Source organism: Tachypleus tridentatus, chromosome 7, assembly GCF_004210375.1.
Source record: "Tachypleus tridentatus isolate NWPU-2018 chromosome 7, ASM421037v1, whole genome shotgun sequence".
In the NCBI taxonomy this organism is placed as follows: Eukaryota; Metazoa; Arthropoda; class Merostomata; order Xiphosura; family Limulidae; genus Tachypleus; species Tachypleus tridentatus.
In genome coordinates, this window is record NC_134831.1 from 129,834,341 (window position 1) to 129,854,310 (window position 19,970).

General features: G+C 31.4%; 1 protein-coding gene across 1 annotated transcript; it reads right to left on the reverse strand.

Annotated features, from left to right (window-relative positions):
* Positions 1-1,783: 1,783 nt before the first annotated feature.
* LOC143256597 (uncharacterized) lies at positions 1,784-14,604 on the reverse strand. The gene is made up of 4 exons (XM_076513998.1): positions 14,306-14,604; positions 4,818-4,992; positions 3,669-3,766; positions 1,784-2,499 (listed from the first exon to the last, which is right to left on the reverse strand). The coding sequence occupies exons 1-3, from the start codon at positions 14,423-14,425 to the stop codon at positions 3,669-3,671; spliced, it is 393 nt and encodes a 130-aa protein (XP_076370113.1). The 5' UTR covers positions 14,426-14,604; the 3' UTR covers positions 1,784-2,499.
* Between the last annotated feature and the right edge of the window lie 5,366 nt (positions 14,605-19,970).

Sequence of the window (19,970 nt, forward strand, 5' to 3'; positions counted from 1 at the left end):
ACAGATTGCTGCTGGTGATAGTGTTTTAGCGAAGGGTCTGAGGGACACCCCCTGAAAAATTTGTTTTTTGTAGTTTTGTTAATATTGTTGATTCAAACTATATTTCCTCCACAAATATTGATGAGCCACTGCAGTACTGTATTTAATACAACATTTGTGAAATTTGCTGGTGCATGTGCAACATTGGTATAAATTGAAAGTAAAGTATTTAGTGAGGCCTGGCCCCAGTATTTCACTTTACTTCTCATATGTATGTCACAGTAAAATATAATTGGAACTTACTGAAATCATCCTATTATCACCCACAAATCCAGCAAATTCACAGGGCTAAATCAGGATAGCAATTACTTTTAATCAGTCAAATCACAGCCACACCAAGAAGTTGTAATTAAAATCATTTACATAGATGTTTATAGAAAGATTTGAAATGACTTAGTATGTATACCACACTTGGAACAAGTGAGTGAACTAAAAAAAATGAAGGACCACGTTTTAACGTAATCTTGTGGTTAAAGAGTTGATGCACAATAGAAATAATGTGGTATATGATGGTAAAATATTCTACAAGGTCAAATTTCAATATTATTAGAAACTGATAGCTCTTAAACCAGTCAACACTGAACAGGTTATGTTTTTGACAATACCTGTCCTAGTATCTTAACCTGTTCTGGAGCAGTGAACGTCTTTCACTACCCTTGGCAACAAGTAATAAAGCTTCCTATTGTTCAGTCATAATTCAAGTCCTAAATGTTCATGTTGTGGATTATTTTACAGTTAAATTTAGTACTTGTGGGTAATTAAAACAAATACAACTTGAATAGGGTCTGAAAACTGAATTGCATTACTAAGAACCACAAACATGGCATTTTTCACTGTGGGGGAACAAAAAAAAAAAAAAAGGGAAAATCTCATCTCTGTATGTAACTTATTACTTTTAAGAACTGATAGCATAAAATTAGTACTTCTCCAGGATTTACAAATTGAAGTTCACCCTTTCTTAGACATTAAAACAGAAATATTTAGAATAAAGATTACTAAGGCCACCAAAATGTAGGGTTCACAAAAATACAACTTAGAAGGCAAAAAGGTTTTTTCTTAATATCAGGTTTTAAAATTTGGGAATGTGTTCTTAGGCTACAAACGTAAGTCAAAAAACAGAACAATGAAAATTCTGGAGAAATGTTTTAAGTTCTTCAAAAAGCAACTGTCATTTACAACTTTACTACTGTAACATTTCAATTAAAATTAAAAGTTCCTGTGAACATATGTTTAGAGTTTCTACATCTCTGACTTCATTAGATTAACAAATAAATCATTATATGACAATCTGACCTTTGCAAAAATGCTTAATATTTTATGATAATATAAGCTTGATTATAACTGTAACATATTTTTGATACTACAAATGAAATGATGCAACAAAACTTTGTAGGTAAGAAAGCAAATTATACAAGTGTGTGATCTTGGAAGACATCTTTAATCTTAGAATTTTCATTGTGAAAAGAAAGTGTTCTCGAAATAAAAATACTTTGCCGTGAGACATTTTTATGTATTCTTTAGTGTTTTAGTACAATATCCTGAAATGCTCAACATGATAAATGGATTCGATTCTTCTGAACACACGGTTTCTGGCAATATGCCTGTGACTTTTAGGAAGGTAAATGTTATTTGTCAACCTCCCCTGGACTGTCATACTGTTCACGATTATTTTTAGCAACAGTTAAGATATTTTGAACTGAGTGTAGAATATCCTGGGAAAGAAAAAGTTACAAAAATGTGGATCTTTCACTGGAATGAAGATTTATTGAATTATGATACCCAGAAAGCTTAATACCAAACACTGTACAAGGTATTCTAGTACAGATGATAATAGCCATTGGCACAAGGAATATATTATGCATTCTAGAGAACATACATACTGAAGCTGCTCATGTTATGAACTATTTTTTTTTTTTTTTTTTTTACACACACGCTATAATTATGAAGCACTTAATGGCAAAGGTAATTCAGATCATTTTAATATAATAAAAAATAATTCACCAGTAATGATTAAAAAAGCAGAGATACAAACAATTTAAAATTGACATTAAGAAATATTACAGATTAAAAGATTCACATAAATATTTTCATGGCAGTGGACTGTCAAACTATTGAAGAACCCTACTTATTAGAAAACTGGTTACTTAAGCTGAGAGATATGTTTATCAAAGCTCAATTCCAGAAGCACGACGTAATAAGACATACAAAATATCTGAGGACGACAAGGACATCCTAGAGCATGAATAAACACTTATTTCCTTCCATTTCCTCTAAAAAATCTCTGGTATCATGACTAGCACACATCCCATGTCCAGAACTCAATCCAGTGTAAGTACTGAAGAGGTCAGAAAAAGAACGGCTGCTGTTATGAAACACAGTTGTCACTGAATAAACAGACAGTTTTTGTGCTGGAAACCTTGGTGGGAAATGGAAGACTGTGTTTTAGGAACATGTAAACACCTAAAAAGGATAGAAAATAACATTAGGAAACAAGCATCATAAGAAAGACACATTAAACACTTAAAATTAATGTTATTTTAAATAACATTCAAATGGAATCATATGGAATATAACAGTTTGCTCACAACAGATACATATTATTGTGAGGAAACTTTTACAGGAAATAAAATCATCAAGTGAAATATTATTGAAGAACAAGTAAACTAAAGATGAGGTTAATTCATGACATGAGGTTCATATAGCTCATTCAGCTGTGATACAGAGGGTGTCTTTTGTTCTTACACCTCACTGATTATTGAATTCAATGCAACTGTGATTCTAGCAACTGATGTTAAGCCTGAAGTAATGTAACAATACCACATTGCCTGTTAAGACAGAAAAGCTAAAAAATGATATTGATATTATGATAATAAGTTGAGCAAAGTGAAGTGTGTGGACAATATTCCTACAACAAATTGTATCTGAGATTTAGAGATACATGGTGTTTTAGTTCCTGTGCAAATAGATCTTTGGCCTTCACTATGAAAACTAAATGTGTCATCTGTTTTTAAATATTGACAAGCAGTTTACAATAGATTAAATGTCAACACATTCTTAAACCTCTCATATGTTCAACTACAACTCTTAACTCAAAATCTGGAATAATGTATGAAACAAGTTTCAAAGAATTAATAATCACTTAACTTTAAGTTGAAATAAATAATAAATTATAATTCTGTTTAACTGTTTTAACTGAATTGGACTTCAAAGGCAATAAAAATATTGTTACTTACTGGATTTCTTAGAAATAGTTGGAATATGAAAATATTTCTTTCAGTTGCTACTCATATTCAATGTGTATGTTTAAAGAATGAGGGATACAAGACAAACAGAATTTTCTATTTTAACATTTTTTTTTTCACCCAACATTCATTTACCTACTATTAAACAGTAATGATACGAAGAATGTTATGCGTGGGGAAGGTCAGTGTTTTTTGGTTGAATTACAGAAAACATGCTCCTTATGTTTACCGTAATACTTTTAACGGCACTAATGCTATCACGTGCAAGATCCTCTACAGAATATGTACATGGTGTTACAAAAACCAAAATCAGTAAGTAGTGATAAGGAAGATTTTTGTGTAATCATCAGTTAGTTAAACTAACATAAATGTATCACAAGAGCTTACTCAGTAGCCAGATGCTCTCAAGTATTCTCCTAGCTTTTCAACGACAATATTGAGATTACCAGCCGGAACTCCATCAATTGTACCTGCTGCAATTAAACCTGAAACAAAACAAAACAATTAAACTTTTTCAATGTTATTCCTATTTCAAAGTAACAAAACTGTTTCTCTTATGCTTCTAACTAATAATGAAACAAACACATATACAACAAAAACAAAACTCATGGAACTTTAAACAACAAAAAATAATCTCACTATTTACATATTTCTTGAGCACAAAAATACTGTTGGCTGACGAGATTGGTGACCATGAGAGCATGATCACTATAGTTCCTATCGTATGATTACATATACAATAAGCCTCTGATAAATAACACAGTTCATGCACTATTTATAGGTCTGAAAAATATTTTTACGTCACACTTTCTATGACAATGACACTCTTGCAAGTTTGGGTTTATTATTATTATTTTTTAATTATCAACAGACCATCACTAAAATGTTATTCTATAAGTAGTATACTAACTTTTAAAATATTAATTAGTTGAAACAATGGTCTTGAATTTTTATACAAGAATACGCTAACAGATGAATCATTTATGCTTGGTCAGTTTTTACTGACACTTGTTTTCTCATTATTCAACTGCCAACATTTTTTTTTTTTTTGCTGGTGTTAACTAAACTAACATAGCGAGAGCATCAGTATTTAATAGGTTTTTCTTCCTGCTACAATTTAGGAATTTCACTTGGCGATCTACAAGTTTACAGGATGTATTAATACCACTTATTACTTTACATAGTGACATCTTCAGTGTAAAAATAGTTTGCAGAAAATTATTATTGAATGTGTTTCTTGAAGAAAAACAACAATTAGCAGACTGAAAGGAATCCTTTCACAGTTAGAAGTCATTTTACCAAATGTTGAATACCACAAATAATCTCGACTACACTTTAGTACCTAACTGTTTACTTTTGCTCTGTGTCTTAAATACTTGGAACTACTATCAGAAGGCACTGCTACAAAGTAGTTGTAATTAAATATGACCACAAGGGTACTTGAATCAATGAAAGGATCTGATCAGATATTTTGGAAAATATATTACTTCCACTATGTGAAAACAACAAACCCAGTAATAAAACTGTATAACTTACACTTTTCTGTGGCTACCACACAAAGTGCTGAACTTCCCTTTCTTCCCCGAAGCAGGGTGTTTTCTGCTTTCAAACAAATGTATTTTTCTCCACCAATATGGATACCGTTCTCTTCAAACACTGAGGGGTTGGTCCTCATACTGTCCACTATGAACTTGAGCTCACTAGGAGTTATCTGTAATAAAAGTTGTTTCACACTAGTAACTGTTAATATTAATAACAGTTGTTTCACACTAGTAACTGTTAATATTAATAACAGTTGTTTCACACTAGTAACTGTTAATATTAACAACAGTTGTTTCACACTAGTAACTGTTAATATTAATAACAGTTGATTCACACTAGTAACTGTTAATTCTAACAACAGTTGTTTCACACTAGTAACTGTTAATATTAATAACAGTTGTTTCACACTAGTAACTGTTAATATTAATAACAGTTGTTTCACACTAGTAACTGTCAATTCTAATCTTGATTTTTTTTATTACAAAAATGAATTACTTTTTTTCATTGCTTACAACCATAATATATTGAATAACACAAACTGTGTAACAAGGTTTGTATATGATAACACACTCAACACTGATAGATAACACAAACTGTTTGTCTAACAAGGTTTATACCTGATAACACACTCAACACTGATAGGTAACATAAACTGTTTGTGTAACAAGGTTTGTATCTGATAACACACTCAACACTGATAGTCTCTTGTACTAGAAGTTTAATTGAAAATGCCCTTGTATTGATGTGTTTTTGATATTGAATTACCAAATCTTGTTAAAGGAGTCCATTTATCCTTCCTGTTATGTTTTGGACCTAATTGAACTAACACTAGTTTAACTTTTGTTGTGACAAAACTGCTAGGTACATATTTGACTTTATTATAATGAGAGTTTACATTTACGTGTAATATTTAAAGTAAAAAGGAAAAGCTAACTAAAGATTTTTAACAACTCAAGAATGTTTTGAATTTGTCCAAAACTGTGCCATATGAATATGATTTAAAAAACATAACAGATGTGCCTAAACTAATAATATAATAGCAATGATAAAAGACAGATGAAAAAAAGTAAGGCAATTTCCAAATATGGAAAAGAAGGAAGTGATAGAATTATCAGTACACTAACTGAAATACAGAATAGTCCAGTACACTAACAGAAACACAGAATAGTCCAGTACACTAACTGAAATACAGAATAGTCTAATAAACTACTAAAATACAGAATAGTCCAGTAAACTACTAAAATACAGAATAGTCCAGTAAACTACTAAAATACAATAGTCCAGTAAACTACTAAAATACAGAATAGTCCAGTAAAACTATTAAATTATAAAATAGTCCAGTACACTAATAAGTTATAAAATAGTCCAGTAAAGCTACTAAATTATAAATAGTCCAGTACACTACTGAAATATAGAGTAGTCCAGTAAAACTACTAAATTATAAAATGGTTTAGTAACCTACTAAAACGTAAAATGGGCCAGTAAGTTATGACAGGTTAAAATAGGTCAGTATACTACTAAAGTAACAAAGAGTAAAATGGGCTATTCTCCAACGCTTACAAATAACAGGGCCATCAGCATTTCTCAGTATCTTTCATTTTTTAAAGTTATAGTACATAAAAAATTACTTTACTTTTTTAACCCCAATATTGTAACAACACATCTCAGAAAAAAATGTTATTTACTTGTTTATGCAAGATATTATTGAATGAGTTAAGGGAAGTAATAACTCAGGGGATAAAACATGTCCTCAATCCAAATATGGCAATAATCATTTAGAGACACTGAATAATTATATAAATTTAACTTCTTTGTGAGTTTACCTACAGAATAAAATAGTAACAACCACATCTGTTACAGCTTGACTCACTCACACACAGGTGTGGTAATTAGGACAAGACTGGCTGGGGCTGATGCTACCAAAAGTTACTTAAGCTCCTAAATCTCACAAAAAAGGAATACTGTTAAAACTGGTTCACGTTCTAAATACTACAGTATGTGTGCCTGCCGAAAGTAAAGTGTATTCTTCTAAATTATTTTTCTAGCTCACCTCTCCCTTGCCAAAATGAAATTGGCACCACCCCTGGTCTCATAAGAAACACTATTGTTAAAAAAAAAAAAAGACAAACAAAACTGCACATGTTGGTTTACATGACCATACACCGGTTGTGCACTTGAAATTTCCTGATCATTTGGATGAAAATTTGCTTATGGGCTCTTTAAACAAGCCACTCCTTAACTAACCAATTTGAACCAATGTAGTTCTATTACAAATATACAGTAATAGAGAATAACAGCAAATATTAAAGCAATTTTAAATAAAAGACTAAAGCTTTTAACAGCAAGCAAATTTTTTCAACCCTGATGGTTATTTAAAAATAATCCATGCCTGATGTATTTGGTTAAAAAGTAACTGAAAAAAATCAAGAGACAAGATTGCTCATCAAATAATGAATGTTCCTTTCAGAAACATTTGAATGAAAACAATAAATAAAACCGTTCTATGTATTTAGAACATAAAGGAATATTCAGCAAGGAGTAAACCAAAACAAACTTGTCATTAAAAAAGAAAGTTATCTCATCCTCTTGAAGCCAGTGAATAGATGCAAATCCAGACTTCTATAGTACATCTTAAAGAACGTAAATGGCATTACTACAAGTTAGCTTTAGTTTCCAATGTACTATAAATATAAACAAATGACTTATCATAAATAACTGCCATAACGTACAGTCAAATCCCTTCATTCGACTGAGTAGACTAAGAGCCAAATGTGGATGCTATTGGCTAATTACATTCCTTCTGTTGTATCAGTTCAAAATTAGGGACAGACTTTGTGCAACTTAGTATGAGTATTGAAAATAAATAAAGACTATTGAAAACTATTGTACTACACTATCAGCTTAAGTGAGTGTAGACAGTAATATCTACTATTATCAACAACAGCAGATATAATGTAAAAACAAAGCTACATTTATCTCTGAGCAATATTTCAAGCAAACAAATCTTATCAGACGTGTATGATAATAATATTTTTTGTCTAGTTCACAAAACTTAAGTCCATTATTATGTATATGTACATTAAGTAATCACAATTAATTTTGATAAAACCTGTCACAAATGTATATTAGTGTTTTTTAGTACATATCTGATGTAAGGTGAAGTCAAATACAACATGATGTATACATTGATAAAACACAGTCCTTCTTAGGCAAACAAGTAAAATAAGTTATTACCATAAAATTGGTGGTTTTGATTATTTCGTTCTTAACCAGCCAATAGGGAATTCCTATGACAAGTTGTAACAGCATTTAATTTGCACTTTTCTCTAAAACTGTTGGTAATAAGACCTATTGTTCAGTATTAATGTTATCCAGACTGACCAGATTCCAAGACTTAGCAGAAAAACTATTTATATCAGTCACTATAAAACAAAAAAACTGACAAAGCATGAATATTTATTAGGTAATAGATACTGTAATAAAATAATAAACAATACTAGAAGTTATCACATAAATTTCATAACCTTGAATTTATTTATTTTTATAAAATAATAGTATGGTGGATTTGGATATTTTCAATGAATACATTTCTATTTTTAGTCTGAGAAGGAAAATAAATAATATTCAGTTATTTTTAAAAAGGATGTCTCAGAAAATCCAACCAATTAATTAAATCTGTTATCTGATAAAATAACACAGAGAGCAGCTTACAAGTTACCCATAATCAGATATTTTCTAAGAATTGTTGAGCAAGATAAAAGAAGTTTAAAAATGTATTAATTAAAAACAGAAAATCATATGTACATATAGTGTTGATTTTAAGCTTATGAACACAAATTTCAATCACTTATGCTTCAAAAGAAACTCATATGAAAAAGGTGACAATTTTTCACACTTGAGAAAATCAAGTGCACTTATTAAGGCAATGACAGTGGCAAGATTAAAAACATTTTATTAACAGAAGTTGAACATTCTGGAATACATTTATTCTGCCATCAGCAACAACTGAAAGCAAAGTGTACTGAGACATAAGTGCAAATTAAATACAATATAAACAATATCTGAAAACATGAAGACTAGGAAACAATGTAAACGATCATTTTGATCTAAATAACCTACAGACACCCTTCCAACAGAAATGCTTTAGTCAAATATTTGTTACAGAAAATGTACATTTCTTTGAAACACATTTCACAAAGTTTAGTCTTCTAACAGAAGTAACTTTATGGTCTATAACAGGAATTTCTTATTCCCCATTCATGTTTTTTTATACAATGATTAAATATCTGCTCTATTAAAACTGGATCAAAAATAGAAATATTACACATTTCTAGTGACAGAAAGCATTACTGTAAATTAGCTCTTATATTTTATCAAGTAAATCATACTTACAAAAATTACTTAAATACAGGAATATTTTGATTTGGTATAGCAAAAACTTATTGTTATGGCAATTCTCAATGGTTTATACATATCACTTTACCTATTTAGGCTATTTGTTGACTCTCACAGAATAAAATTGTTTATAAATTTTTTCTGGACTTTACAAATAGGGGATCAAAGGGTTTTGGGAGACCTTGTGTTTTAAACTTTCTCACCTACTTGAAAGGGCCTGGCATGGCCAAGTGGTACTTGACTTGTAATTTGAGAGTCATGGATTTAATTCCCCATTGCACCAAACATGCTTGCCCTTTCAGCTGTTGGGGCATTATAATGTGATGGTCAATAACATTATTCATTTGTAAAAAACAGCCTAAGAGTTTGCAGTAGATGGTGATGACTAGCTGCCTTCCCTCTAGTCTTACTCTGCAAAATTATGGACGGCTAATGCAGATAGCCACCGTGTTATTTTGCATGATATTAAAATACAAACCAAATCTACTTGAAAACTGGAATTATTTATTACATTTAAGAGATATTCAAAAATAATACCATTTTAAATCTAGGAACTTTTCAAACTGAAACCTCCAAATAGGAGTTAAAAGGGTTCTTTTTGCTCTCTGATCTGTTCTCTTGTATGAAAACTGATGGGGTGATCAAGTTCAAATTTTAGAATACCCCCAAAAAGGAAATCAATGAAGTTTAGGATCTTTCAAACTTGGCTGCATAGATGAAAACTGGAAGCAACACTTGAAAATATTGTTCAAAACGAGGCATAAGAATGTGTTTGTACTGTTGTTGTTTCCCTTGTATCTCTATAGGTAATTTTACCTAACATATATTTGTAATAAACATTAACTGAGTATAATGTAATACTAATTATATGTTTAATCTGTTTGGTACTTGAAAAGTAATCATAAATTATTATCTCTGCTCTGAACATATTACACAAATTTTAACAGTAGTAATAGCTTTAGACAAGTAAGAAACACTTTTTGAAATAGTTGTTAACATGATACACTAGTTTTATGGGACTGACAGTATCTATTTATTTTTAGCATTTTAATATACTTGATTCAAGACAAAATGGTGATATTGATTTCTCAACCTTAGCATGCTCCAATTGTATTTCTAAAAGCAGAAAAGGAAGTAATTTAACAGCTGTTTGAAAATGATTTTCCTTCTCTGCAGTTTGACACCAATATCCTGCCGAGTCTGTAGTTTCAAAGCATTGTACCAAAACCAAGACTTTACATATATGTACATTATACTTACAATATAATCTGTGTACAGTGGTTTGAATGTGTTTTTTACTTACGTAGCAATTCTATGTTTATATAGAAAACACGAATATGTAGCACTGGTACTATTAACTTATTCTTGTAAATTATTTGGTCAGAAAAGCTGTTTAAAATATTAAAAAATAAATATGATGTCCATTCTATCATTTGGCTTAACAATTGTTTATTTAATCTCTTAATTATTTACTGAATAGTTTATGTGCTATTTACTGATTACTTACAATATTTTGACATTTACAAATATATGTTTGTAGTTTATAAGTCTTGAAAATAATTTGTGGTTTACAAACATACACACACCTCTTTTCATATGGCAGAATGATACTTTGAAAGACAATGCTTCTATATATTTGGTTAGACAATACTTCATGCAACCTTGTTATGAGTAATGGAACTGGCACACGTTAATAGATTTACTTCACCGGTATCAAGGGTACATGCTTAACTCTAGACAATCCTGTTTCTTAATAAATATTTTAAAACCTTAAAAAAAAACCTGCTACCTAAGAAATACTTTCTTCACAACTAGAACAATCTCTCACTCAAGCTCCAACCTTGGATTAATTGTTATTTGAAACATACAGTGTTCTCATTGGCTTTACAATGAATGCACAGACAAACACTTATTGAACAGTATTTATAACAAGACTTATAAAGAGTCTAGGTATCCATACAATATATTATTACTCAGTCAATGCATATGAAGATATGATGAAGCATTATTGTATATTTCTGAGTTATCACAAATCCCATACATCAAAAGGACTAATGCCATAACACTTAGTGAAAGAACTTTTAACTTGAAATATGCCACTACCTAGAAAACTGAATTTAACAGTATTCACAATAACAGTACTTAGCATTTACTATGAAATATTGTAACATAAAAATAACAGACAAGTTGCTCGAGAGTTAAATAATCAAATCACACAATTTTACTATGACATAAATAGGTTGTCTAATGTTAATTATCATGTTCAGGTATTCCTCAGTATAACACTGGCCAACTGGATTTTGTAAGGGTTTATATAAAAGCAGCATTTTTAGCAATGTACATTTTTAACGTACGTATTCACTAGGCTCCAATATTGCTTAAAGTAATCACTTAACAGGCATTTATACTGATCAATGAGTCAAACAATGGAAAAAGTATTATGAATATTAACTTGTAAATTATTTTGAATCGTTAAAAAGATTTTTTTTTTTAAATTTCGCACAAAGCTACACGGGAGGTATGACTGTTAAGTCCACCACGAGTATCAAAACACGGTTTCTAGCATATAAATAGGCAGACATGCCACTGTGCCACATAGGGGCACATGTAATTTTAAGTTACTTTTATTTACTATGCAAATTACCATTTTTGCGTACTTAGAAAATTAATATTCAATCTAAATTATTCAATACATTTAAATAATAACTTTATTCAACAACAAACACTTTGAGAAGGAGGTTTACTAGACAGAATACATTAGCATTGCAAGTTTAAACAGCTCGAATAATTAAAATAATGAAAGTTAAAAGAACTATAAGAATGACGACAAACAGAATACAATAATATAAACTGTCCCTTTCGATGAAACGGCTACTCCATTATTCCATCAGTTATGACGTGCTGCCATCTAGAAGGAATACATGTAGCTATTGTTTACTCAACCCCCGTTAATAAATACACTGACGGACGGATGCGAATAATCAAAACTCCACTTAATTTTTTTTTATCTTCTGAATAACTTCGATCTGAAATAAACATTTGATTTTTTTTACAAAGAAGATATTCCAGGCATTTTCAATCAATAAGGAATTATAGACAGCTGATATACGCTGCAAAAAGAAATTATTTACGTTCAAAGATGTAAAGAAAATTTTAGAATATGCTTGATTTACGACAAGTTGATTATACTCCGTCTTACCCAACACTAATAACGTACGAAAACATACGTCATTATTTCACACTGATTGGTACCCACGTTCTAATGTACAATGTGTAGCATGTATAAGTTCTTCCCGGTCCCTGCCAGGAGCAGTTAAATAATGATTTAAATTATTTAAATGTTGCATTTATTTTAAATTCATTTTGTGGATTTGTTTCTCTGTCTGCGAAGTTTTCGAACTTGCAGCATTAAACTCGACACGCGGACTTGAAGTAGCCAGGAGGTGTCTGTCTATATGGCTTCGCCTCCCCCTAACACCAAGGGAGCAGGGGAGCTAAAACGCGCCCGGAATGTCATCCAGGCATAACGAAGTCTAGCACTAGCTTTTCTGGGTCACTGAACCCGAATCTAACATGGTAATTATGTTTTTTTCTGGCCCTCCCCTAGAGATCTCGAGCACAATATTTAACACTGTGTTCATATTTCACAATATGGCGGGAGCAAATCTGACACACGTGTTTAGATACCACAAGCAACGTTTATTTGGGGGAAAAGGCTCCCTTTGGGGAAGCTATGGAAACAACTGGGGTCTCTGTGAATTAAGAGAAGGTCTTTGAAACCTGAAATAGAGCGCAGGATTTTATGTTAGATTAAGTTATAGCTTTTAGATCAATCTTACAAATAAAATAGCTCTAAAACAAAATGTATGCCTAATCTTTGTTTAATATAAATGACACTCACAATATAAAGAATTTACTTTAATTATTTTTCATGATACTCATCTCAATTGGTAAAAACCACATAAAAAAAATTAAAATGGCAGTCTTATTCACCCTTCCCTTCTATTAAAGGTGCAAGCAAGCTAAGTCACTAGGCATGACTTATAATCCTGAAACCTATATTTGCTTCTCAGTGTAATACAATACTTGCTGGTGACTCAACGATAAATGTGAGGGTTTATACACTAAAGCTTGAGTTTCGATACCCTCGGTGGAGAGAGCTTAGATAACCCAACTTCGAAGTTTGTGCTGAAAAATAAATGAACAAAACCGAAAACTGAAAGACAAGTACGTGGATAGAATAATCCCTAATTATTGCTTATCAGATACCGATCCAAATGTACACAGTAATTACAGCACAAAACCTTTTTAAGCGTATTTTCTTAGTTACTTTATATTTTGGATTATAGTTTTCGTTAATTACTGTTACTGTTTAAAAATAAATAATTATCATTCCAAACTATTTTGAGAACGTGTACAATCGAATATAAACACAAATTAACATGTAATAAGTCATCGAATTATAGCTTTTTCTTACAAAACTATGATAGTTCAGAATACATCTTTCCAATAATAGTTGTTTGGTTACATACAACTTTAAAACAAGTCTGCGAATCCTCCCTACAATAACACCAAATGTTTACAAAGTTAGACCTGGCAAAAACCATCAATTACGGTTTGGAAAGTGATGCTGATTATTCCTTTCTTTGTTCGTTTGGTAGATACTTTCTCTGCTTTAGTTGTAACCAATGCAATGAAATTTTGATTTCTCTTTAGTTTTACAGAAACTTTAGCACTGATACACAACAGAAAACTGTTTTGAATAATCATAACCACATTTTCAAAAGTTTAATACAGCTACAAAACTAAGATATGGTATTATTAATATCAGTTTAGTGGCACTAGCACAAAAACCATTTCCTTTACTGATTGTATTACTAGCTGTAGATTACCCTAACTACCACTAGTACAGAGTACCAAGGTAAGGTCGACCTGTATGGCTTAGAAAAAGGTTATATTTCGTAGAGAAGTTAATGTAAACCAGTTTATGGTATAAAAACAAAAATAATTAAATTAATCTATTTATGACTGCATTATTATTGAAGTTTGCTCTTCAACTAAGCATACACGATGGAACAACAACTTACCTGTGCATTTGGGTCATTCTCTCGTTTAGCCCATATTCCTCCATCAAGTCCTGCAATAACTGCTATCCTACACTGGATCTGACAACAAATATGATCATCAACGTATACTTGCCAAGACATAATAAATAAGTTTCGGTTAAAAAAAGAAAAAGAAAATTAAGTTCTTAAAGTTAAAATTTTCTCCTACACTTGTAACAGTGTCCGTTGTTTAAACAAAAGTAGTGCAACTCTTAAACGTCCGTGCCGGCTTCGTAACTTGTCTGTTGTATTCTTCCGCTACCCAACATTTACCAATTGGGTTAAGAGGCCGTGAGATGTGAACCATGTGGCACCGGTTGTGAACGGAAGCACACTAAACCATAGGCTTATATGTTAAAAATGATCACAGACATACCAATATTCGTGTAATTATGTTGGTAATTTGTTTTTTAGTATTTTGTGCGATGAATTTCAAAATTAAAATAGTGAGTAAGGTCTATTTGAAATGATAATTTATTAAAAGCAAAAGTTGAGTTAGTAAAACTTAAATTATAGAGTTATCTTTACATTACTTTTTCTCATACAAATACTGTCAATGGGATTAGTTTCTTCCGCGTATAATTCTACTTGTATCCTATTTCTTACGAGCCAAACGTCTATCTGAGTCATATTTACGTCACTGATTGATGTTTCTTCAGCTATAATGCTGCCATCTTTTATATATTGGACCAATTAACTTGACTAAAACTGCTGATTTCAAAAATACCAACAAATTTTGTTTTAATCTGTTGAAATATGATTTTTAAAAAGTACAATATTTAATGTTAAATATTTATGTTTAATTTTTTTCTTGCATACTCTTTTGAACTAAAGATTGAAAGAGTAGACCCAATAAAAGTTTTGAAATAATTTTGTAATACAATACTGGTTTAACATTTTTGTTTGTAAATTATATTATTTGAGCTATTTTATGTACGTTCATTTCTTGATTGTTCAGTGACATTAAAGGAAATTGGATAACGTTATTATTAGTTACAGTTATTCTTATTTTTTATGGAAATATAAGTTATTGTAAAATTAATTAACATTAGTATCTTAACTCATAATTTCATATCAATTTACACAATATGAACAAATGTTTTTATTTTTAATTTTCATACTATAATAATAGATTGTATTTAAACTTTCTAAAATAATTTTTGTTCTCTAATAAAAAAGAAGCAATATTTTTTTAATAAAATGACATATTTCTTGTGAAGTAATCAGAATATACGAAATTATCAAAATTTTGAGAATTGAAACAAATTTAATATTTTAAAGAATTTATTTCACAGAGTATTTATGATAACTGAAGTAATTTTTATCACTGTTGTTCGTTTTTAAGCCCACAGTTATGCAATTAACTATCTGTGCTTCGTTCACCACTGGTAACGAAACCCAATTTTTAGCTTTATAAGCTTCCAGTTTACTGCTAGCCACATTAAGGCTGTTTAACATTGAAATTCTAAATTCGTGTATTATCAGTATGATGACAGCTATTGTTTTATTTGCATATCTAATTAATCAAAAGTTTTAGTTCACGTTGTTGTGATAATCAAGTACACTGGTGTTTCACAGAGAGATTTATAAATATCAGCAAGAGAACAAATCGAATAAAGAAAAGAAAAACATTCACACACACTGTTGAACAACAGCCAAACAGACCTTTATGGCCCGGCATGAGCAGGTGGTTAAGGCACTCGACTCGTATTCTGAGGATTGCGAATTCGAATCCCTCTCGCACCAAACATGTTCGTCCTTTCAGCCGTGGAGTCGTTATAATGTAACAGTCAATCCCCCTATTCAGTGATAAAAGAGCAGCCCAAGAGTTGGTGGTGATGACTAACTGTCTTCCCTCTAGTTTTACACTGCTAAATTAGGGATGGGTAGCGCAGATTGTCCTCGTGTAACTTTGGATTTCATTCGCAGTAAAAATAATACGTTGTTACTTCACCTACTGGCAGTCCTTTAACCTCCCTTTTTATTCACAATAAAATTAATATCTTTAATTATTTCACCCGTTGACAGGACTCATTCTGCCGAGATTTTAAATGAGTGCTGGGATGTAAGAAGAACTTTCTTGGAAATGCCCTCATGGGGCAAAGTTAACATTGATTTATGCTGAAATTCAAACAAAGCACTACAACGCAATTACGTGAACACAACGCTGCAGCGTCATTGATTATTTCAAATAACATTTATAAGAAAGAAAAAAAAAATCTATAAATCATTTCAATGCGTAGAAATATCTATGCCCCCTTTGGTCAGGCATTAGTCCAAAGTTTCAAGCCGTTCAAATTACTTGTACATATTACGACTTTCTACATTTGTTTCACAAAAATGTCGTACCAGCTACAGAAAACCTGCATGAAAATTTAGAAAAAACAAACAAACCTAACGTACATACAAAACTACACGAAGACTAATTTTGAAATGATAATCTAGTGTGAAGGCAGCTAGTATACATTACCAATTGCTAACTCTGGGAACAGGAGACTTGGAATCTGAAATTACTCAGCGATCAGGGAACAAGAGACTTGGAAGCTTTGTTTCACAGTACAGCACGCAAACTACTTGGTTACGCTTGGCCAAATATATCTAAATAAATATGACTAAAGATGTGTTCTATTCTAGTTACGAAAGGATGCAATTCATGACTAATTCAGTCATTACAGCCCTAATTATCTCAGGGGAGTCACCGTCCGAAGTTTAAAATTAAACGTTACTGGCCGAATTATGATATCAATTACAGGCCAGAAAATATAGTTTTAACTCTAAAACACACACATGACGTAACAACACTGATACGAAAGATAGCAAGAGGATGCCACCAAAATACCAGCAATAAATAACATTAAAACGTAGAATAAAACTGAAAAATAAATTAAAAATCACAGTATAATCAAAACGATCTTAAAAGAAAATGAATATATATAGTTAATTAAAATTAAAATTTAAATACAAAAAAGGTAACCAATTTCATTAAACAAAATTAAAACATTTGAAAACAAAATTTTGAACCAAACAAAAGAAAATAGAATACAAATTAAAAAAACACAGAATAAATTAATTGCAAAAAAGTAAACGGTTTCACAATATAAATATAAGCATAAAAACACAGTTAACAGAAAAGTTTAGGATATATTTTTAAATCAAAACTACTAGAAAGCGACAGGTACATCACTTTCTATCATTTGATGTGAACAAGTGATCGCATTTGGATTTCACCTTTTAAAAAGTGACAAAATATACAAAATACTTATTTTCTAACAGTAGTGAAAAAAAGCGGTTTCACTAAGTTCATCACCTGTTGGAAGGGATCACAAAGACTTGTTCTCATGCATCTCTTGTTTAGTGTAAATAGCTTACTGCAGCTTAGAAAGTACACATGACAACCTGTGACATTATACTATTTGATCGTCCTGTTAAGGAATGTTTGCATCTTGCTTTCGACTTTGGTTTTTTTTTGTCTCTGCTGTACGCCATGATGTCATCAGATTACAACGCAGCATGTGTTGGTAGTGTCATCCATATTTACATATTAGTGTGGATGTTAAAGTTTAGCGAGAGTGATATCCAGAGATAGACCAGTATTAACAGAAATCCATTTTTATTTTCATCTTTCATGTTTCATAATGTCTCTTCTGGCAATTTGTGTGGCCATAACCTTTCTTACACGAATACCTATTTTGTGAGCATTTTGCCTATAAGAATGGGTAACTGGACTATACTGGAAGACTCCAGATCTAAAACTACTACCAAATAGTTTTTATCTGCTTCAGAACCTTACAAAGTATCAACTGTGTTGATTCAGGTTTCTCTTCCACTGTGATATACATCTAATGATGATGAAAGTATTGGTTCAGTTTGATAACCAAGCTTTTTCTGAGATCTTGCAATGATGTGATGTAGAATGGTGATTTGATAGTATTTAGGACAGGAATGATCTTTCATAATCCTGTTCATAACTATCAAATCACCATTCTACAACAGACCATGCTCAGGTTGCTGTATTCATTAATCCATTGTTACATATTAGTAAGAAATACACACATTCAGTATATTAGATAACTATTTAGCAGCTTTTCTGGTTTCCATGGAAAATATTTTCAACGTCAACCACGCTTTATAAGCGTGCTCAAGCCATCAAGTGTCACCTTAAAGGATCATAATTACTCCAACTCATACGATATCACAAAAATAGAAGTAAACAAAACAGAGACAAACAGAAATGATTTATTCTGTTCTAAACATCCGTCCAGGTCCCACCTCCTGTTATACTCTACAAAACGCAGTCCAATGTAGTATTCACAAGAGTGATGATAGAAAAAATTACTTTCGTAGTCACGAAACAGTAAGTCCCTCTAAACTGCTATTTGTCCTTATAATAGCCCGTTTAGACATTGAAAACAGCCTGCTACATCAGATAAAGACAAACAGAAAAGCTCAGACAAAAACCTATTAAAATTATTTACGTTTTGCCTGATTTATTCAGTCTGTATTAGCGTGTATCTTCCTTACCACCCATCAGGAAAGCTAATATGTACAAATGAGACTATTCAGGTACACTCTTGCATAGCGACATAGTACATAAACCTGCCAGCTTTCGAGCAAATTCAAGAATTCACATTCGTTATAAAACATAACCCGAGTGTTTGGAAAGCAAAATCCTTTCAGCGTGTTAAGATTCTCAGTTGTCATCAACAGCCGTCATCCATCACGAAATTAAAATGGAAATTTGGAGTTGAGGAGTCCAGTGCCTAACTCTTTAGATGATTATTCTGAGAAAACATTGAAAAACAAACGATCCAATACAACGTTTTACTGAGTATTTACTGTGTTAAGAGTAGAAACAGTACTGACCATAGTCAGAGTTATGTGACCAGGAATGACTAAGTAATCTGCCAAAAGGTTCACAATACCCATCATTTCTAGTTCCCTAATTGTAGATATGTAGACACAGTTTCAATTTTGTTCAATAATGAAGTGTTCCTTACTGTAGCCCTCCCACAAACTTTTACTTATCCAACAATGACGTTTCAGCTTTCCATTTATACAATTAGATGTTTGGTGCTCCTAGGTGGGTTTCTTTGCTGGAGCTGCATGTCCTCTCCTTTAATTCATCTACCACCTGGGATACATCTAAAAACCTCAGTTGTCTATCTAGTGAATTTTGTTCATCATTCTCCGCAGAAACTTCTCTTCAACTCTCTAGATAATTGCTTATCACGCAACATTTGACCAAGTGTCTAGCTACTAAATATTAATCATTAATTCCCTTTCACTTGTTTCTTTTACAACAAACTTTCCAAACTAAAAATAACGTGGTTATCATACGACATACTTCACACACAATTAATCACTTGAATAGGAAGTGTCACTTTCTGCTACTGAAATTTTAGTTACTCTTTTATTTCCTGTATTCTAAAGCACAAACATGACTGTGTTTTTTAGTACTGTTATAAATTAATAGGAGGATAAATTAGTACTTCTCGAAAGATGTATGTGCTAAGCCCATTTGACTAGTGAAATATTATTTAAAAAAAAAAAGAGAAGGTACACATAGATTTGTTTGTTTTGTTTCGAATTTCGCGCAAAGCTACACGAGGGCTATCTGCGCTAGCCGTCCCTAATTTAGCAGTGTAAG

Coding starts and splice junctions, on each gene's coding strand:
- LOC143256597 (XM_076513998.1), bottom strand. CDS start 14,425: ATGTCTTGGCAAGTATACGTTGATGATCATATTTGTTGTCAGATCCAG. Junction 4,993..14,305: donor AGAATGACCCAAATGCACAG/GTAAGTTGTTGT, acceptor CTTTTATTACAG/ATAACTCCTAGTGAGCTCAA. Junction 3,767..4,817: donor TGTGGTAGCCACAGAAAAGT/GTAAGTTATACA, acceptor GTTTTGTTTCAG/GTTTAATTGCAGCAGGTACA.